At 41.1% G+C, this 22806-nt stretch overlaps 1 protein-coding gene across 5 annotated transcripts in view; it reads right to left on the bottom strand.

The window, feature by feature from the left end:
• The window catches only part of LIMA1 (LIM domain and actin binding 1), a 38644-nt gene that overhangs the window by 8303 nt on the left and 7535 nt on the right, over window positions 1-22806 (bottom strand). For 3 of the 5 annotated variants that reach the window (XM_008173846.4, XM_042857407.2, XM_042857405.2), the window contains exons 2-7: window positions 19302-19439; window positions 15469-15514; window positions 12622-13083; window positions 6334-6442; window positions 4428-4582; window positions 2027-2134 (exon numbers count right to left, since the gene is read on the bottom strand). In XM_008173846.4, the coding sequence (XP_008172068.3) occupies window positions 2027-2134; window positions 4428-4582; window positions 6334-6442; window positions 12622-13083; window positions 15469-15514; window positions 19302-19439 (1018 nt within the window). The remainder of the gene's footprint in view (window positions 1-2026; window positions 2135-4427; window positions 4583-6333; window positions 6443-12621; window positions 13084-15468; window positions 15515-19301; window positions 19440-22806) is intronic. The other 2 variants (XM_042857408.2, XM_065576559.1) reach the window with 2 other exon arrangements.

The following is a 22806-nucleotide window of genomic DNA, read 5'->3' on the forward strand; positions in this document are numbered from 1 at the left end:
TGAATTTCTCACCTTCCTCAGGACCTCCCTCACTGCCACTTTTTGAGTAGTCAAGGATACATAGGAGCCTAAGTGACTGTTGATTTTGGAAGTTTGCCCCTAAAACTACAAGCTGTGATGCTCCCAGTTTAGAACAAACTTGCTTGGTCTGTCTTCTACATCCTTCTTTAGAAAAGGATTTACAAATTTCACTGGTTTATACCTTCTGCTCAGCTCACACACATACATACTCTGAAGTACAAGAGTCTTTCATTAACAGAACTGTTGACGCAGCCTAGTACAAGCTTGGTTCAGATACGGAATAATTTACATACCAGGTGAACAGCTCAATGCAGGTTCTAGAGGGCTATTTTAACCTGGTTCTCTCTCTCGGTTAAATAAAATATAGCTTAAATATACTTACACATTGAGGAATTAAAATGCCATAATGAGATTAACAGCAGAACCTCACTAATTCACACTAATGACTGAAAGACCCATTGCAAAGGATTGCACTTTGGAAATTAATGAGGAAGTAAACAAACAAGTTCGGATAACATACTTTGTTCATTTGACTAGTTTAATTTTAATGATACTTCCTAATAAGCATTCCACAGTTTACTTTGTACCCATAACAAAGATAATTTTTAACCACTCTGTTACTGAAACTTTGGGATGTACAGGATGAGGGGAGCAGTGGTTTTTTGCACTTGAATTATGAGTGTACAAGTAAGCAAGGTTCTGTTGAACCTCTCTCTTTCTCCAGAAATTTCTGCCATTTAATAGGTGTGCCCTGGACAGGGACACTAGATTTATCCTGCAGTGATGTCAAAGTGACCATCCTACTACCACACAACAGTCTATTTGATGTAGGTTCTTACACTGTGCTCCTATTACACATCAAGTCAGTCACTAAAGGAATGCCTATAAATTAAAGTAACTTCACTCTAAGAGCTAGCAGAGAGAGGGTTTTATTCAAACCTTCCGTTCAACAGCAGAAAGTCTAATAGAGAGAAACTGCTTTTATTTAATAGGTTTCCTTTTAAGAGGCTCCCCTTGATGGCTGCTTTCTCACCCCACAACAAGCTAAAATGTGAAGACTCGCTCAGTTCCCAGCAAGAAGCTGAAAGCAACAGTCTGGCTGCCTGCTGAGGGAAGTCCGGAAAGGTTTAAAAGCCCTCCCAGCATTAGGCTGCCACGTGTTCAGAAAGCCTGTAATGCACTGTATTTGAATTATTATTGTTTGGCTACTTTTATTCCCTTCTACCATCCCCCCATTTAAGTCACAGATGCCTTGAGAGTTTATATAATTACTGTCCCCTTATTCACACAATAAAGTACTCATTTTAAAACTAAGTTTAAACAGCAGGAACAAAAAAGCTAATCAGGTTGCCAGTTACATTAACCAAGATCTGGCAACTTTGCAGCAGTGACCCACTTTCAAGTCATTGTGACCCGGTACTTTGCACTGACATCTTCTCTCATCTGAGGCTCCCCAAGCACTTTACCAGAAATTTAAGTGTGCAAGCAAAGCACCTAAAAGGTGTTTTCCCCATTTTACAGATGGGGAAAATGGCACAGGAGAGTATAGTGGCTTGCCCAAAGGTCACTCAGGAATGGCAGAGTCAGAAATAAGACTCAGGAGGCTCCACTTCCAGTCTGCTGCTGCTACTGCTATTAGATAATGCTTCTTCCTCCCATGTTCTCAATATGCCACCATTATGAAATTCAAGGATTCTGCCACATCAAGAACATTTACTATATTTGACAGATTCAAGCGCAACCCTCTCTAGATAAAGTTATAAAAAAATAGCTAGATATTCTGCACACAAAGGACTTTTTATTTAGAGAGTCTTACAAATTAAAATTTCTCTTGCCGGTTTGTAATTACCATCCTAAATTTTGATCTCAAAATCATGAGTCACACAGGATGCAGATAATTTGTATCAGCCAATACAGCTCAATTTCCAAATGCCTGTTGTGTATTTTCAAGCAGTTCCATTTCAAGGAGAGTTCTTGATCCTCAATCAATATGAACACATCTTACCTTATCCCCATCCTGATGGGAAACGGAGTCCTCAGGACTTGGTGGCACATTCTCCTTCTGCTCAGATTTGTAACTCTTGATTTCACTGTCACTGGCTTGAATCTCATTCTATAGAACAACAAAGGAATTGAGTGTTGACATTCTTTTTCCCTTAGAGTGAGAGCGCTTTCCATGTTTCTTCTTAAAAGAAGTCTTGTGAATACTATGTCCTGTAACACACAGCTGATGACTAAAGGGAAGAGGACAAAGGAGTCGACAAATATTTGATGGGTGAAATACACCAAGGTGGGAGAGGAAGTTTAGGATAATAAAGAGAGTATAACTTTTATTCCATGCCATCATCACAGTATCAAAATACCTTTCCACCAAGAACCAACCAAGTCTTTCCTTAAAGCCAACTTCTTTCTTTCTTGTTGTCACTCCGGATAATTCCACATCTTCCTTTACCTGAAATGCTGCCCCATGTTTTATTTTATTTAGGTCATAAGCACTTCAGGGCAAGGAATATGTATTATTCTCTAATGCACTATGAAAGTGAGTTCTACTCTAGCTTCAGTGCATGCCAACCAGCCAGATGACAAATTGGAACTTCATCTTTCTCAAAGTTTGTCTCATTTCAGGAAGTTTTACAGAAAAGTCTTTCAAATTTTCATCTAAAAAAACCCCAGAGAAACCTCATGCTTCTTTTGCGGATCAATCAGTAGACTCTGTGGCAATGCAAGGCTCATGCCTTTCATGAGACAGCCTTTCTGTGGCAGGGGAAAGAAGTTGCCTAGCATCAGGAGCATATTGGACATCAAAAGGCTTTTAAAAAAAAAAAAAAAAAAAAAAAAGATTTATATGCTAGTACCTATCTTTTTGAACCTTAGTGTTTAATATGACAGGTCTTTAAATACAAGTAATTTTTCCAAGCATTTTTTGCAGTGTTATGAAGGGATTACACTATCACACTTAGAAGAAAATATACAGCATACTTAAGACTTGTCTATACTGGCACTTTACAGCGCTGCAACTTTCTCACTCAGGGGTGTGAAAACATCCCCCCGAGCGCAGCAAGTTTTAGAGCTGTAAAGCGCCAGTGTAGACAGTGCACCAGTGCTGGTAACTGCGCCCCTTGTGGAGGTAGGTGTTCACAATGGGACACCAAGCCAGACTAGTGTTCCAGCTGGTGTGGTCTGGACTTCACTGTGAACAAAACCTAAAGGAGTCCATTTGTTAAACTGGCTGGCTGCTGGATTCTAGGGAATGGTTTAGTCAGTGAACCCCAGCCATCTCTGTTACAAACTGGAAAAGACAATTTAGCAAACTGAATGTAACACAGAGAAGCATGATCTAAAATCTGTATTAGCAGTTAAGCAGATTTATTACATTGGCTGAAAGTAATTGCAGCTCATGCCATTAAGTTTACTTCAATTACTGCCCAAGGGCTTGAGAATTAGACCCACACTGCATATGGCATGGAGAAATCCCTTCAGCTTGGCCTGGGGTGTTCTAGCAGCAAGATTCAAAATGCATCTCTAGATATAGACACTTCTAAGAACCACAAACACTTCCCAAGCTTAACTTAGAGACTCTTCAACACTGGAGGCCAAAAAGTCACCAGTCTAATTTCTCTACCTAGAAATATTGTCATCCACTTGGAATGTATGGCTATAAAAGAGACAAGATCAACAAAAGCCTCTAACATTAAACAAAGCAGCTGATGGTTCTAATTGACACACCCCTTCTTTCTGGTGCATAACCTTAGACTCTTGTTGTTTCTTTAGCTACAATACAGTTTGCTGTGATTCACTAGCTTCTCATTTCCTGTTCAGATATCTGGCCAACAAGGACAGCTCAGATCTTTGTAATAGCACAGGTAAGAAACAACAGGCTGAATTCATATGAATAGATGAGAAAAGGGATGTGAAGAGGAATGGTTGCAAAGGGGAAGATGGCTGGTTATAAAGCACAGGACTGTCAGGAGATCTGAACTCTATTGTATTATCTTGGGTAAGTCACATATCTCACTTTCCCCTAAATCACAGGGGGTTCATAAGATTACATTTCATTAGTGTTTTTAAAGCATGCAGAGATCCTCAGATACAGAGTGCTACAGACATGCAGAAAAATAAAAGAGGCCAGTTGCATTTCAAAGGTGGGTCTTCAGATAGCATGTCACCAGTTGGATCTTTAGAAAGTATCAAGATTATTTCAGGAAAGGGCAAGTACACATCTCTTGCTGCAGTTTTCTCAATTCTTCAAAGCAGAAGACAGCTTTTAATTCCAAGTAAGACAATGAATACTCTGTTCTCATGTTTGATGAGAACATTACATTTTAATAGCCTAGTTTCCATCAGAACCATTTACTAGCCTCAGGGCTACACCAGTAGGACACCCACTACTTCACAGATAGACGTACCACGTGGCCTGTGGAGCTGCCTTGCTTGGACACAGCTGCCTGGTACTTTGCCAGTCTATCCTTTATTGAAGTTTCTGTTAGGTGAGGCATCTCCAGGTTTCTTCTACTCTCTGGCTTGTCTGGGCTGAACGTTGGAGAGCTACAGACCAGGTGATCTGGAACAAGGATGTTACATGGTTAGAGTAACCTTCATAAGTAAAGCACTGAATAGTAAAATCTTCTGTTCAAAAAGATTCAGGTCTCTTCTTCCTCCACTCTCAAAATGCATGGGATTCCCAGACTTGAGAGATGTTCTACCCCATGGCTTATGCTATACCAGGAGTATCAGTCTACCCCAGCACATACAACTGATTACTAAAAGCAGCACCTTAGAATGTGCAGTTAACATCTGCTTTGGCACAATCCAGCCAGTAAACTCCTGAGCAGTAAAGACAGTAAAAACAATCTGTACTTAGAAGAACATATAGGCATTATCAAGCAGATAGCAGGTGAGAAGTGCTGAGGAGAACAAATGGGTTCAAATACATTTAACCCAGAAAATAATGGTAATGCAAGACTGTTCATTACACCAATAATGTACCCAGACGTTTTTTTTTTGGGGGGGGGGAGGGGGGGGGAGATGGAGGAGGAGGGGGGAAGGAACATAGGGTTATTTACATACACACACACACACACGGTGAAGCTTAATCCCCAAATACCACTTACATGGTGTCTTCCATCTGAAGATCTCAAAACAAAAACTTCATAAAACAACTAAACCTAATTTCACATCATGCTGGCAAGATGGGCGGGAGCTATCCATTTTACATAAGAGAAGGAAGAACAGAGATTAGGCATTTTGTCCAAGGCCACAGTGGTAGACCTGTTAATAATACCCAGATCTCTTAACTCCCAGTGCTCTGTCACAGATGACCAAGCCATCCTTTCTCTACATTAGTTAACCACTATCTTACAGCCTTTATTTTAGGCAGGGAAAATATTTAAGGGCCCAACACCTCTGATTATTCAACTAACTAGCTTCCCAGTTAAGGTCCACTTACATAATAGTTTTGACCACGATGTGGAGAACTAGAAATGAAGAGACTTTTCACTAACTAACCCAACCTCAAATGAAAAATTCATTTTAATTTAAATGGCACAAGGTTTTACTAGGGTGTACAATGGTAAGAATGGTACCTTTCATTGCTCTCTCTCTCTAGCCTGGCTCAGATAAGGGTATTGTTTGCAGCACTAGGAAGTAAAGTTCAATGCTAGCCATAGGCTGGAAACAGAACTATAGCAACTCCTAACAAAAGCTGTTTAAAGATACCTGGACAATACAAGGTAGTGTTCATGAGTCAAGAATTCCATAGTAGGTGCATAACTTTTGGAGGGATTTAAAGCAACATGAAGAATTTCACAGTACTGGGTCACAAGGGAAATACTGGCAGGCAGGGAATTAGGGGAAAGAGTTTATTATTTCTCTGGTTTCTAAATTAAGGTTATTTTCCAAGAGAAGAAGTACAACCATCTAATAGAACATGGGACTAGGAATCAAGAGATATGGCTTCTATTAGCTCTGCTATGAAGTTTTTTCTCCCATGCCCCAGTTTCTCCGTAGGATCCTGGAGAAAGATACAGGGTGCAAAGATATTATGTTAAAAAAAAAAAAAAAAAGCTTAGTTCATTAGTGTTCATAAACATCATCAATAATTCCTAGCTCTTATCTAGCACTTTTCAGTAAATCTCAAAGCACTTTACAAAGGAGGTTAGTATCATTATTCCCATTTTACAGATGGGGAAAACAGGTGAAGCAATTTGCCCAAGGTCACCCAGCAGGAGAGTGGCAGAGTAGGGAATAAGAACCCAGCTCCTTTGAGTCCCAATCCAGTGCTCAAGGAGGCCCAAATGGCTCGAGACTACCAACCTGAAACATTATGGCTCCTCTCCCCAGAGCAGATGTCAAGGTCCTCTGAAGAGAAGCTGTTTTCAGAGATTCTCCTGCTACCCGTAGTCCTACTCTGGTCCCGAAAAATCTGTAAGACAAAACCCACCTATGAGGTGTCTGGACAAGGCAGAGATTGTTGTGCATAATCCTTTGAGATGCATAGGTGTCTCTAGCAAATCTCCTTTACTGGACTAAACAAATCTAGCAGATGATGTCCTATTTAAGCAATATCAAGTTTGGTCACAGGATAGCTACCTCTCCAGACATATAGATGCCTTTTGATTGTGAAAAACAACTAGAGGGGGGAGGGATAGCTCAGTGGTTTGAGCATTGGCCTGCTAAACCCAGGGTTGTGAGTTCAATCCTTGAGGGGGCCACTTAGGGATCTGGGGCAAAATCAGTACTTGGTCCTGCTAGTGAAGGCAGGGGGCTGGACTCGATGACCTTTCAAGGTCCCTTCCAGCTCTAGGAGATAGGATATCTCCAAAAAAGGTGTTTGTGTCTAGAATGCCATATGTTAGATGCTGATCTCCAGTACATAACCTACAAGCTAGATGTCCAGAGAGGGATATATATAAGCACTCATACCAGTTTGTAAATTAACAGTTTACAAGCTCAGTAACAATCATTTCATCAAGATGTGAAATTAAGAAAGAGAAATAGGTTTTAAGATACCAATACATCATCATTACCATTCAGTAACTACAGAGGAGAACAAAAACTTTAGCAGATGACTAGAGTTACATTTTATATCAATCAATAAGCACAACCTATCAGAGTCAGACTGACCCCCAAATTAGGTCTGGTAGTCAGGCTGACACTTCAATAGGTTGGTGCTGGACAGAAATAGCCTCAGATCTCCAGGATAAACCACCAACATGGCTGTGATGCTGGATGTAATGCCTCTATATAAATCCATGGTACACCCACACCTTGAATACCATGTGCAGATCGGGTCGCTCCATCTCAAAAAAGTTACTAGAATGGGAAAAGGTACAGAGAAGGAGAACAAAAAATGATGAGGGGTATGGAACAGGTTCCACATGAGGAGAGATTAAAAAAGACTAACTTTTTTTTTTTTTTTTAAACTGAAGACTACTAAGGGGTGGGGGATACGATAGAGGTCTATAAAAATCATGAATGTTGTGGAGAAAGTGAATAAGGAAGTGTTACTTACCCTTTCACAAGAACCAGGGGTCACCCAATTAAATTAATAGGCAGCAGGTTTAAAACAAATAAAAGGAAGTACTTAGTCACATAACTCAGAGTCAGCCTGTGAAACTTGCTGCCACGGGATGTTGTGGAGGCCAAAACTATAACTGGGTTCAAAAAAAAAGAAAGAAAGAAGTTCCTGCAGGATAGGTCCATCAATGACAATTAGCCAGGATGGTCAAGGATGCAACCCTCAAGCCTGACTGCCAGATGCTGGGATAGGATGAAGAGATGGATTGCTCAATTAGTGCCTTGTTCATTCTGAAGCATCCAACATGGCTGCTGTTAGAAGACATACTGAGCTAGATGGACCATCAATCTGACCCAGGGTGTTTTGTACTAGCAGCATAGATGGATTCTCTGATCAAATCTGAAGGAGCTGACACGTATTTGCTGCAATCAACCTCAAATGGCTCCCTATAAAACTTTAGTGCACAATAAAAAAAATATCCAACAATTATAGAAATAAGTTTCAACAGCTCCTCTGAATTCTCTGTGGTGTGCAGAGTTTAGTTTGCCTACACCAAGACTGGATGTTTTCACAGCTGAAAGTCAACCTATAAAAACAGCAGGAGGAGATGAGAGCTCTCTTCTCCCCAGGAAGAGTTAAGTCTCAGAGCCCACTGGAAATTAAGGGGGCGGGGGGGCGGAGATTTGGCAAAACACTCCAACCACACATTTCTTTTCCTGCTTCCAACAATTTTCTCATTTTCTGGTCACCAAACTGATAGAAATTCCAGTTTTATACTAACAGAGCTGTACTGTAAGATAATCACTGTGAAAAATCAGGCACACAGAACAGAGGAACTTCACCGGGAAAGGAAAATGCAGTTGAAAAATCCCTTGTTTTCCAGTAGCAAGGTTAGAAATTTTATATTTCTATAGTTTAGAAAATTGGTAATGTTTCTTACTGGAAAAGCATTTTACTGAAACAAACCTTTTCCTTCTGGTGAAGGTACTGATAGATGAACCCAAGCGGAGCCTACGCACTTCTAGGAATTTGCAGACTCCTCAGTCACCTCCAAGATTTGCTTGCACATTCTTGTTGAGTTTCACCACCACTACCACACTGAGCCAACACTCTGAAGTGCCTGAAACCTTACCGTTTGGGATTAAAGTATAGACAACAGTTTCTCTTTTCTCCCAGTACATGAAACAGAGTATTTTAGGCTGAGATTTTTGGGAGAGCGCTGCTAAGGAATAGTGTCCTTTTGGGAGGTGGGGGGGGGAGAAGGTGAACATTGGCTGCATTAGCCTATTGAAAGTTCCTACTAGCATAAATTTAGAGACATATCAGACATCTAGTTTGCAAAGTTAAACACAAAGTTCATGCTTCTTTATATTGGGTGTGGTTAGCAGAAAGGAAGGTGGAACAAACAAGTTCTTACAAGGGCACAATATGACCCAGGAAGAAAGTTTAATTGGTCAGGTAAGTGCATCTGGAAGTACTAAAGAACCACAGTTCTCTTAAACCAGAATCTCTCAGGTATATAACTAAAATCTTGTGAGTATCTGGATTCCATTCTCATGTAGATGACAAACAATACTTTTTAAGAACAGAGATGCCTAAGTCTAGAAGCTTCCTTGAGTTCTTTAAGGAGTGGTTTCCTCCTCCTCCTCCCCCTCCCTACATACCCCATCCTCCTTCCTGTCAGCAGACTGCAACTGATTTGAACAAACTTTCCCTGAAATCTTCGCTCAGAGATTATGTAGACTAAACACATCAACAGAAATAAAATAAAAAGCTAGGGTTTCCTGAAGTAAAATTCTTTCATGATGCTTTTAAACCAGATTGGGCAAAATACTCCCCAGTGCTGTAATTCATTCCATTATGCATGAAAGCACACTGTACTGGCTATCCTATCAACCAGAGCAAAACCTGGTCACGGCCCCCAAGGAGTTTACAATCTAGAGACAGGTGCTGAAGTAACTATGGTTCTGCTTAGCAGGGAGTTGAATGATTCAAAGTTTGAGAGGTATAGTCCTTTCTTTTGTTCATCTTATGCCATCATGGGAACAAATGGACACTAGTTATAGGGCAGTAAGTTTAGAATAGAAGGAAATACCACTTCACTCAGTATATTGTCAAACTGGAATTCACTGCAGCAGGAAATCAGAGTCAAATACTGGAAGTAGACAGTGTCATGACTGTAGCTATGCAGTAACATAACAAGTGTACTAATGTCTCAAGCCAATCTCCTCAGCCCTCCCCTACAACTGTACATGTGCATTTGTGGGGGGAGGGAGAAAGGACTGGGGAGTAATACCCTCACCTGATTCAGTAAGACACTTGCCACAAACTCGCTGCGACACCTTGGGCAAAGTACTATACTTTGCTGCACCTCAGTTTCCCCATCTGTAAAATGGGGTATGCAAAAAAAAATTTTTTTTTTTTTTTAAAACCAATTTCTGAAAAGCCCCAAGTTTCTTGGATGAAAGATGCTGCAAGTGCAGTGTTGCCATTCCATTTGGTCTTTTGCCCAACAACTCATCTTGCTTTAGGCAAACCACACCTAATTTATATAGCAACATAAGAATACAAGTCACTGCATATCAGATTAACAGTGCCAAAAAGAACAAGTACCTGCCTCAGAACAACTCAAAAGGGACAATCGTATCTTAACGCTTGATTGGAAAGTTTTACGTTATGCTCCTCCTGACTTTCTTCTACTACTTGCGCTTGTGTGCCTTATCTGATGTGAGTCACTGTGACACACTGAAGTATCTTTGAAATTGCCAAAGACTTGAGACATTAGAACCAATAAGTAATAAAGGAAAGCTGGTCTTTTGCTTCAGGCATCGGTTTGAGTCCCACACCCGCTTCTCAGGCAGGCTGCTATTGATATGCTTAGAAGTACTTTCTTCCCAAAGATGCAATAAACATTTGTCTTGCTTCTGAGATTCAGAAGCTGGATCAAAATCTGAACAGAAAAGAAGAACTTGTGCAGGTGGTGCGGCATCCCTGGGCAAAATTTAATCCAGCCATTTTTTTTGTTCAGTTTTGAGAGTCTGGATAGTTTTGTTTCTACAAACAGATGCAGGTGAGGACATAAGGGGCAGGGACAGTCAGGACCATCAGTTTAGGAGCTATCCATGTTCAATTACAGAACTGAGCACACTGCACTTTGAAACTACCCAGACTCGTGCTGCTTCTCCAGTTGTTCCCAACTGTAATGCAACTAAAGTATATCCCTATGCTGCATGACTGTATCTGCAGGATATCACCCTCATACCCCCTAAAATTTCCAGGGCCAGAAAACTTACAGAAGTGCTTTTTAGTTGCAACAAAGGCCTTTCCCCTACATTTTAAAAAATGTAGACATCTGCCTTTATAAGTTCGATTGAGGGAGGGAATGCATGTGCAAAATTAATTTTGAGTGGACAAAAATGGAATTTAAGGGAAGAATCCTTCAAAGTTTCAGGACTTTCAGAACTGCTGGGGTCAATTTCTGTATTAGCCAGTTTGCTGTGACCGAATTTCAAATAACGACTTATCTATGACATAAAGTTACCAATTCCAGCTGTTAAAGACGAGTAGTTTGGTCAGCTCAAACACACTTCCTTCCCCCAATGCTCAGATACAGTTACTCAAGTTTAGCTGGAAAACTGGTACTTTCCTGTGGAGTTTTCATGTGCTCTGGAAACTTGTACCCATGAGAATGGAGATTTCTTCTCAGGAATTCAAAGTCTCACCTTGCTACTGCTCCTTGTAATTAGCACCTTAGGGATGGAGTCAATAGCAAAGGCAGCTCTTACAAATTTTAATGAGAACTAAAAACTCAGATTTAAACGGTTAATGTGAGAAACCATTTTGAATGCCTATATTCAGACCAAATATTCAGCCTAACCCAAAGATTCTGTCCCCCAAACCCCTTTTATTTCATATCTAAAGTAAATATCTCCCCTGTCCAAGTTTTTGCTTTGTTTTACTGAATAATCTAATAAAACCATCATGAGTAAAACAAAGGCAGAAATAATAAGAAATCATGAGAAAAACTGGAGAATCCACCAGCATTAATGCCCTAGGACTCTGTTGTAAGTCACTGGCATATGCAACTCATTTTCTAGTTAAGCAATTCTCCCTGGGGACAAAATCTGCAGTCCACATGCAGGATCAAATTTCATGAGCAATTGTAGGAAAATGCAAGCCCTGTGCGTTTGCAAGTCAAAACTAGTAAAGGCATGAGCTCGTCTAGCTATTTTCTCTGTGAGAGGATTTTCTTTGATAGGAAACATTTCTTCAGATACACAGATGAGAGGATAGCAAAGAGGAGACGGAGTTTCAGCTCAGTACAATATACAGTGAGCCCTTAGACTTTCCCTGTAGCTTTGGCAGACCTTCCTGTCCCACAGCAGCGGGTATTAAGCTATTCACAAAGGGAGCTTAATAGTTTTGTTAACACACACACACACACACACACACACACACACAAAACAAATCATGTTTAAATGACTCACTGCTCAGTGCCCATAGGAGAAATTAAGAAGCAGTCAGCCCCACCTTGCTAAAAAAAAAAAAAAAAAAAAAAAAAATTCTCAAATACCAGTCCATTCTGTGTTTTCGATTGGATCCAACCAAAAATGAGAGAAATAATCTATCCATCCCAGATTAACATGTTAAAAGACGAATTCCCTGCTATTGTGGAACTCCAACAGAGAGTCAGTGACTCGAGGTGAGTGAGGTAATATATTTTATTGGACCAACTTCTGTTGGCGAGAGAGACAAGCTTTGAAGCACCGTGTAAGCTCAAAAACTTGTCTCTCTCAGCAACAGAAGTTGGTCCAATAAAAGTTATTACCTCACCCATCTTGTCTCTCTAATACCCTAGGACCAACACAGTTACAAGATTGCATACGTGGAGAGTCAGTGACATCCACAGAGTTTTCAGCTCTTTAGCACCAACCACTTCAAAATACATTTTTCAGCTTCAGTAATGAATAAAACTGCCATTTGTACAGTTAATAGCTCTGAACCACCCCCTGCAGAGAGTTTTCAGATGCCCAGGAGGCAGTTAATTTTTAGCCTCTTAAGGTCTGAAGTTATATAATCCTTACCTTTGTTTGAGTTGCATCGCCCTTCTCAAACATCATCTTTAGTTTGTTTAGTGGGATGTTATATTTCTCTATCTTCCCCGAAGAGTCCGGGTTTTCACTGGCCTCAGGTTTGCCTACTTCTTGTCTGGATTCTCTTACACAATTTTCCATTTTATCACTCTCCAATGAGTAGATCTTAGACTCCTTGCTGTCAACACTTGGATATTTCAATTGGTCAAAGGCTCCAGAAGGCGATCGGAGTTGAGATTTAGTATAGACCCTTGATGTTTGGTCAGTTTCTGCTTCAGAAGCAGGGTTGGTTTCTACTCCAACACTGGGGCTGGCAACCTTCTGCCTAACCTCAGTACAGTTGCTTTGTAGGGTTTCTGTCCCAGACTCTGTTCCCAATATTGGCTTCTCCCACTTCTTCTTTAACACACTCAGAGTCCCCCTTTTAAAATGAGGAGGAAGATTTTCTGTGTTCTAAAAAGAACAAGAAGTTAATGCCAGTCAAACTGCCTGATGAAGCATTAAAGCACTTCTTTTCTGTACAAAAGGAAGTAAAGACTCAGTGCTGATCTTAGCCCGCTGCTCTTTCAGACAGCTGTGAATAGTTACAACTGTGCCACATGGAGAAAGCATCTAAGGTAGGGGAGGGGGGAGAAGAGAAAAGCTAGAAGCTGAAGCAGGAAGTGATCAAACAGGATGGCCTTATAAGGAAAAAATGGGAATCAAGGTCTAATGAGAGTTAAAGACACAAAAGGCTTGAATCCACACACTAAGGAGATCTAACAGAATCAACACCAGTAGACTTTAGAATTAGAGACTTATGTTAACAATGGGACAAGCAGGCACATGTGGAGGGGTGCTATGCCAAATGTTGCAATGTTTTCCATCTGCTCTAAGGGAAGCAGGGAGAACAATTAACTATCTATTCCAAGAACTAAAGATTATCTTTCAGAAACCATTACTACTTTGGATTTATGCATTTCTACTTTCAGTTAGTGGCAGCATTTCAGTGCCAACAGGCCTCTAAACTCAATATTTTACACCACCCAATACAAATTAAACATTACAATTCTTTTTCATCCATTTATAAAATCTGATCATATAGTGGAATATTTAATTCTTCTACTAAAGGTAACATTGTGATCACTGAACGACACACCCTCATGCACGTAAGTTAAATCCTACAAGCATTGCCACACTACTGCCATAAACCAACAGAACATATTCTGGGTTAGCTGATAGTGACCCACAGTAATACTACCCCTCAGATTCAAGTACCTTCAGACTACTTATGCTCAACAGTGATTACCCCACGTGCAAACAGAACCCCCCATTTAGCAAATTCACATCTAATACCTGCCAGCGCTGCATTTTTGTGGTCTGCTCCTTATGGATCCTACCATAAGTGAAACTAACTGCAAGTAGAACAGGTCTGCAAGGCTTTAGGGAATTAAACAGGATTAGCAGCTATATTGGGATTTAAGTCTCTCACCCCATTACTCTTCTAGTCACATTCTGAATGCTTCTTTGCAAACTAACTAGAATCCACCTAAGCTTCAGGAAAAGATGAGTTCATTTGCTCACTGTATTTAAAGCAAGTACCAAAGTTGTAGGGAAAATGGCACAATGTATTAAAGAGGTAACAAAGGTCCCCCGCGTGAAGGGTTTTCAGAACAAAATTAGACACTGAAGTTCCTGCAGCTAAAGTCTTCTTGAATCCCAGGTGCACTGCTGGATATGGAGTTCTGGCATGCATCATACCATGAGTCATTCTGTGCTTAGGCTCTGCTTTGCCCTGCCCATACAAGTGATGCAATAGCTTCCAGTAGTGAGCTGGCATTCTTCCCTATTAACGCTGAGAGATTACATCCTGCAAAGCACCCCATAACTTGCTCTTATAAATAGGTTTAAATATAACTGTTTTAAGCAAGAATTATTGACCTACATGATCATCCAAAGATTTACTGAGACCTGACAGAGTATGGGAATGAAAGAGCATTGAACAGGTTCCTGCCTGGTCTTTCTTGCCCTGGCTACAGTGACCCAGAGACAAGACATCCAATGCTTATTAAGTGTGCCATCGAATTGCTCACTTATGACTGAGGAAGCATGCTCAGAGAGGGAATTGCTCATTCCTTCTGGACACCGTAGTTAACCCTGTACATTTTAAATGAAGAATAAGCAGAGATTCTGCTTGAAAATGCAGACTTGCCATCTTAGTGCATTCTCACCCACCGGATCCCCTGATCCCAGAGCAGTGGGAGGAAGCGAAACGGTAATAGCAGAGCCAAACAGAATGGCTCTTCTCCCCCAAGGCAAGAAAGTCCAAATGATTTAAAAATCTACTTCAGAGAAGGGTCCCTAAATGGATTCTGCAGTTAGAAAGAAAAATAAAAAATTAGAACTATTGGAAGCTGACAGCATCCCTTTAAGCTTCAAAATTTAGATAAGAAATGAGCAAACAAGCATAGAAACCATACAGCTGCCTACAGCTCAGAACACAGAGGTGGTCATTCATGTTTTGTCATTAGAACAGAGGACTCAGAGCCAGATGCATCTTGGCTTCTATTTAGAACTGAACCAATGATTCAGTGTGATGCCTCAGGCAAGTCACTTGACTTCCTTGTGCTTCAGTCAACCTAGTGGGGGAAGACAGGCCAAAAGCAAGCCCTTAGTGAAAAAAGGCAAACACTGCATCTAAGCCAAGTATTCCTGCAAACACAAAGTACAAAAAAGCCACAGAGCATGTATGGGTTGTTTAGCTTCCCTCAAGAGCAGCAGTCTCAGGAAAGGTGTAACATAGCTAGTTACCCTAATTTACATGATGCTTCTCATTCCAGAAGGATCATAAATACTTACATTTCTTTTTTTCTCTGCAGTAGCTTCTTCGGCTGCTTTCTGATACCTTTTGGGAAAGGGGGGGGAAAAATTAACTGGACTACAAAGTTCCAAATCTTTTGGTGGGAGCACATTCACCCTGCAACAAGGATATTACATACTTTCCAGACCTCATGAACAAAAAACTGGAGATCTCGAACACTTATCAGTATGACTGGTTGATTGTCATGGAAAAAGTGGTAAAAGACACAAAAGCGTATGAACAATGTAACAAGGTACAGTGACATGTTCTTTTGAGCAATACAACTCTTACAGACAAAAATGATATTTAAAACCCATTAACTAGTAAAGCCATTAAAAAAAACAGCAGCCATCCCACACTTCATTGCCCTGGACAGATAGAACCAAAGCTAAGAGATCGTGAAAGACCTTGCTCAGTTGGTTGCAAAGACTAAAAGAGAGCCCAAATAAATTGTAAAAAAAGCCATAGGTTTTCCCACCAAAATGTCGTAGCGACAAACAACTTTATAGTAATTAAAGTTCTACTTTTCAGAAGCAATGGATGGTAGCCTGTTTCCTACATTTATAGTCTGCCGCTGAATTCTCCAGTGTACCATTCAGGAGCCTTACAACTCCAGCTGTCTTGCAGTCACATCCATGCCATCATATCGTTGGAATCAAACACACCACTTAGATCTCTCTTGCCTGCTTGGGGCCTGATGCTGAAAGATGCTTAAAGTAACCTAAGAACAGATTGCATATATGATCTCTTAGGCTTTGCAAATCCTATTATTCTCTAGCCTCTGAACATGTCATATGAGAGTTTTTAAAAGTTAAATCACATATCTGTTTGGAGTTTTAATTTTAAAGCCAAATTGTCAGCAAGTTACAGCCAGTTAGTGACACAGTAGCAGATTTGAAAGGACATTATAAACTCACAGTTCTTGAAATATCTGCTGGTGCCACCCCCATGACTAAATCTTATCTGGTGGCCTAATCCAGTAGAAGAAACAATCTCTTACCACCCTGCCTATATTTGTACTCTATCACTGAGTTTTGTATCAGGCCATTTGTTTACACTCTGTGCTGGATTTGTGCATCTTGCATGGGAGGTTTCTCCCTCCCTCTCCTCCTTTGTTAGTCTAAGCAGAAAGCATGTGCTGCTCTCCCACCCCATGAGCTGCACAAGCAGCTTCCATTCTGAAGGACAGAAGAAAAACACACAAGCGCCTGCACTTGATGGATGTAGTTACGCTGGTCCAAGCCTTTGACGATCTAGGGCAGTGATTCTCAAACCTTTGCAGTGGTGACCCCTTTCACACAGCAAGCCTGTGCGTGTGACCCACCCTTATAAATTAAAAACACTTTATATATTTAACCCCATTATAAATGTTGAATGCAAAGCAGGGTTTGTGGTGGAGGCTGACAACTTGTGACCCCCCCATGCAATAACCTCGGAACCCCCTGAGGGGTCCCAACCCCCAGTTTGAGAACCCCCAATCTAGGGTGTACTGTGCTACAAAGCTTCCAAGTTTGTCTTCCCAACTCAGTTCCTCCATGGCAAGGCACAGAACTGAAGTGAGCAACAAATGGGGCGAATCCCTTGCTGCTCCGCCTCTTCCTGGATAGAGACACAAAGATGCACTGGAGAAAACAGACTGAAGGTGTGCCAGAGGGTGGGGTGGCCCTTTAGGGGAGCTGGCTTAGCCCCACCTCTGACTAATTAGATGCATCCCAGGTGATTGATTGGATGTCAGGCATCACGTGATCATCAGCAGGTCACCTGATCCTCAGATAAAAGGCCAACAAACAGCTCAATTTGGGGCAGAGAGACTGGCAGGGAACAGTTAGGCTGGTGCTCGAAGGCTATTTTATTTGGCTGCTGAAATGAAGTGTGTGCAGAGTAAAAGCCACTGCAAACACTTGATTCTGGGACAGACAGACAGCCCCAGGTAGCTAACTTCCATGACAATGGAGCATGTGGCAGAAATACATTTGTGTAACCAGGAGCTCAGGCTTGTGCAGAGCCAAGACTTAATTCAAAACTTTAATTGATTTTTCAAAAGAAGGAAATGCCTGTAGAAGGAATGTGATCAGTTTATGGAAACATGGGCCAAGATTATCAGCCCTGCATATTTGAGTGCAACTTCACTGGAGTCAAGGGAGCTGCAGCCACTGGTAGCATAGCAGAATTTGGACCTAATCTATCAATAGCCATTCATTGGGGGAGGGGGACAATTATATTCCCCAAATTTAGTGTTTAATTTCTAGGAGAGTAAATTACATCTCTTCTATCTCTCTTTGCTGATTCTTTTGCCCATCACAACCCCTGAACACTAGCAATACCCAAAGAGTATCCATCACTGAAACAAAGTACTGATTTCAGTGTGTCTGGTAACAAGTTTGTGTCTCTGCTGTTCAAAGGAGTACACTACAGTTGTAGCCTACAAGGTAAGACGAGATGGTGAGGTTCTAGCATATTGGATTTATGTATTAGTTTTGCACCTTTTGAAAGCTTTTGCTCAAATCCCAATTGGCCACTTGCAACAATTAACATGGTGATCTCGTCCGAATCTATGAGAAATCTCTCCATTTTTGTACAACTGGACTACCATTGCTGGATAAGCCCAGGACTGGAAATGGCAGGGCAACTGCATGAGTGGAACAAGGTTCATTGGCAGAGTTGTGCATGAGACCCAGGCAAAGAGTGAGGTGCATTGGAAAAAAATATCAGAAGACTGAAGGAAAAGGTAGCCTGGAAAGGCATGGATGTTGCAGGCAGGGACTGAGGTATTGTGCCAGTATTGGAAAGGAGTCTGCACAATGCCTGGTTTAAATCTGCACTAACAGCCCCTCCATTTCACTAATAGTTAGTCACAAACTTATAAACAAGTTGAGAAGAGAATCCTGCTGTGGATTTCAAGATTGGTGAACTACGTGGGAACTGAAGTGTCCTTTCTAAATAGCCCTGCCATTGCTTTCATAAGGGTAGGGAAGCCCTGCTTGGTTAAAGTATAGTGTGGTGAATTACTCCAGTAAATGCCATTTTAAAGGATTATTAAAGTTTAGCAAATTGACCAGGCTCAATTTCAAAATCACAGCTAGCGGCAGATGAATCACTGACTACAGCCATAACAAGCATTTTCTTCCTTGCACTCAACACTTCTGAAAAACAAAATAGCATGTTCCAGGAATGGACTAGAGATCAGGTATTTTAAAAAAATAATTCAGAGCAGCCGCCTCTCATGTGAGGCTTCCACACATCCCATTACCAATTACAGAAGTTGATACCAGGCAATATTATTAAAATAGGCTGGGATTTTCAAAGCAGCCTAAGGGAGTTAGGTGCCCAACTTACACTAAAGGTCCCCACCTGTGGTCTGCACATTTCTCAAGTACCAATGACATGCATTTCCAGCAAGCATGCTTAATGTAAGTGTTTGCTTAGTAGGGCTGCCTCCTTCCTTGGTTACAAGAAAACATTATTGTTTGAATGGGAAACCAATGTAAGATTCCACAGTCTACCTTGCCTCTCTGCAAGTGAACACTCCTCTAATAAAGACAGATTAGAAGATGAATCAACCATCAAGATTGCACCTTCTCTTCCAGCAGGAGGGGGGTGCTAGTGCTCACAATGGCAGCCAGAAAGGGATATTGTAGTTCTATGGCTAATGCATCAGGATTTGCCAACTGCCTGAAGCACATTCTGCGAGTATTTTATTGCACAGAGGATGGGGTTTAACTGAATTTTAAAAAGGTAAGCAGTGCAGACGGGGAACTGCCACTATCAGCTCGCAAGGTGTCAGCTGCTAGGCTACACACCTGTTTTTGAACTAAAGCTTCACAGCACTTACTTGGAGAACCTCTCAAGGAGAGCTGATGACTTATTCTTGTTGACTAGAGAAAGCTCTTTGGCAGTGATTCTCAGAGACTGCGAAGTCCATTGTCTTCTGTTAAATGGAGATGGCTCCATCTTGTGAAAGCAGAAAGATCTACGAAAAACAAAGCAAAGAAATAATCAATATGAAATAGTGATCCAAAAAGGATTTGGACTGAGTGGCTACAAATTGTCAAAAGAACAGGAGTACTTGTGGCACCTTAGAGACTAACAATTTTATTAGAGAATAAGCTTTCGTGGACTACAGCCCACTTCTTCGGATGCAAATTGTCAGTCTTTATTTGGGCATTACAAGCATGTCTCATATCATTGTTGCCAAGTAACAGTCACTGCAGGCTCCTTGGATCAAGTGGATAAAAAACTAAATCAATAGCTCTAGATTAAAAAACATCTTCAAGGAACTTTAATCTATTTTACTGGTAAAAACACTGACCATTGCAACAGAATGGGAAGAGAAGACAAGCTCAGAGCGAAAAGGATGCTAACATGAGACCCTCTGCAATTCAGATCCATAGGCTCCATGGCACAAATAAGCTCCAGGAGGCCCTGTCTGCCCTTTCCCACTCTGGTTTCTAAAACAAACCTTCAGGCATTTATGTAAGAAGGTTAGAGTTATGAAACCTAAGAGGATGTAATTGCTTTGCAAACATTGCTCATTTATTGTCATGGTCTTCAGATTTAATGCAGCAGCCGCTTCCTCTGTGAGTTGGAACAAGTCCTCCGCTCATGCACAGGTCTGCAAACTTGATATTACAACAGCTCTCAGTTACCTAAAGGAATGGCTTTAAACATCCAGTTTACAGCAGTACAGAGACAAGGTTTTGAACAGCTCTTCAGCATGGAAGCTGTCAGAAAGCGAAACCAGAATTTATGCACATCTAATTTTTTTTTTTTTTTTTTTAAGAACAGTTTTGAGGGCCCCATGATAACTCCACAAATGATTTGGCTCCTAATGGGCATGTTGCTTGTTCCTCCTTTCTGTGATATTGGGGCGCAGAGTATCAGTTGATCACACCAGAGACACTGCAAGGTGACACTGTTTAAGGCAACATTTCTTCTCACACGTCTGAAGATTGCTCCCATAAGATATGGGAGCATAAATTGATAGAGGGATCCTTATAGTGTTACGGTAAAGAAATACTGCCTAGATTGATATTTTTTCATCAGTTTCATGTATTTAATTTGATCCATTCACAAGTGGAAAAGAAAAGATTTATTTACTAGACCAGGGGTCAGCAACCTTTCAGAAGTGGTGTGCCGACTCTTCATTTATTCACTCTAATTTAAGGTTTCCCGTGCCAGTCATACATTTGAACATTTTTAGAAGGTCTCTTTCTATAAGAAGTCTATAATATAAAACTAAACTATTGTTGTATGTAAAGTAAATAAGGTTTTTAAAATGTTTAAGAAGCTTCATTTAAAATTAAATTAAAATGCAGAGTCCTCCGGACCCGTGGCCAGGACCCAGGCACTGTGAGTGCCACTGAAAATCAGCTCACGTGCCGCCTTCGGCACACGTGCCATAGGTTGCCTACCCCTGTACTAGACGCTGACGAGCCCTCAGAATATAGCGCCACAGATCCACTCTTGGAGTAAAATCACACCTGAAATGGAAGCACTAAGAAAATGTTAGTGTCACCACAACTAAAAGCAGAGAACTAGCACACTTCTCTAGGGACTTTTTTTCTAACCCATGCAATAAAGGACCCAGAATAGGGAAAAATGTGCATCAGGATGAGAACCTACTTTATGATATGATGCACTCATGATTACTTCCTGGTTTGAAAACAGACACTTTGCAAGCACAGCAAATCCAGGCTGCACTACCATTGAATGGATTTCAGATTAATCCTTTCAGGCTATACTCCTGATGCAGTTTGAGCACAGCTCTTAAAAATCTGTAGGTGGACAAGTCAATACATTCTAACTTTTTCCAACTTCAAGTACTGGAGACGGTAACCACTGACCACCAGGAACCATCTATGGATGTGTCTCCACTAAGGACAGGGTTCTTCAGAACAGCCCATTTGAATTTCACTGGCACAACGTTCTGAAAGGTCTACAAGACAGCACATACTGACAAACCAGTGCCAAAACTAGAGTTTGCATATGAAAGCAAAACTTCCTATTAGCCACAACAGTAAAAAACAAACAAACAAAAAGCATACTACTGGTTCCTCAAATGGTAGAAGTGGGGGGGGGGGGGGAAGGGCGGAGGGGAGGGGGGGAAGGGCGGAGGGGGGGAGAATAAACAAGGAATTACTGTGTAACTTACTACTGTGCCAAACCTCAGAGACTTTTTATGTCCAGCTGAAATTTTCAAGGGCCAAGTTTCAAATCCCTGAAAAGGGTCATAAAGGGGCCTATGACTGTAATTTCAGTTCTGGATGGATTTGATATTACTGAGGTCAGTCTCTTGACACTTTCCAAACTATGCACTCTGAAACATCTTTGCATAGTTAGGGTAGACAGTGCATGTGTTCATAAGATGAAAAGTTAGTCAAAGTACTTGCTTATAAAGTCTCATCTCATGATGCACTGAAAATCCAGTGAAACTAGCCTGTAAGAGCCCTTTCTAGCACAGAAAGGAAGCATGTAGCGAAGCCCACTTGATAGCAAACCACTTAGCAGCAAGATTCTTCCATACACAAATTTTGCACTAAATGTCTATAGACATTAAGGCCTTGTTACAGCAAGGCTGCTGTGCTCCAGTGTAAGTGGAGGTTAAAAGGTGCACAAGTTCTAGATAGGTTTCAGAGTAGCAGCCGTGATAGTCTGTATCCGCAAAAAGAACAGGAGTACTTGTGGCACCTTAGAGCCTAACAAATTTATTTGAGCATAAGCTTTCGTGGGCTACAGCCCACTTCTTCGGATGCATCCCTGAAAAGGAAAAGGATGCATCCGAAGAAGTGGGCTGTAGCCCACGAAAGCTTATGCTCAAATAAATTTGTTAGGCTCTAAGGTGCCACAAGTACTCCTGTTCTTTTTTTAAGTTCTAGATACATTCCTCCAAATTAACAAGGCCTTGTCTACACCAAGAGATTTTCCTCAATTACAGCCATCACTGAGTAGCTGCTTTTGTGCAAGCTGCAGCATAGGCAGACAAGGCCACTGTGTGCACGGGAATAATGCCGGTTTATGTATGGCTATAACCAAAGAAAATTTTATTGTAGAAGAGTCTCTAGTCACCAGTTAGTCTGTTCCCTTCCTTCCAGTAAGCCAAGTAAACAAGAAACAGTGAATAGGCATAGCTGAGATTTGGGTGTAAGTGTAATCCATGTGCTAATATATCCCTCTCAACTACACAGAAATGCTTGTTAAAAACAGGATCAGTTTCTCCATGCTTTGTACCTTTCACTTTTACATGTAATGCAACATACCTGTGCTTCACAGGATTAAGCCTGCTGTCTAATGTTAGCTGAACATGACTGACATGCTCTAAACAGGGAGCATGTAACAAA

This window comes from Chrysemys picta, chromosome 22, assembly GCF_011386835.1.
Source record: "Chrysemys picta bellii isolate R12L10 chromosome 22, ASM1138683v2, whole genome shotgun sequence".
Classification (NCBI taxonomy): domain Eukaryota; kingdom Metazoa; phylum Chordata; order Testudines; family Emydidae; genus Chrysemys; species Chrysemys picta.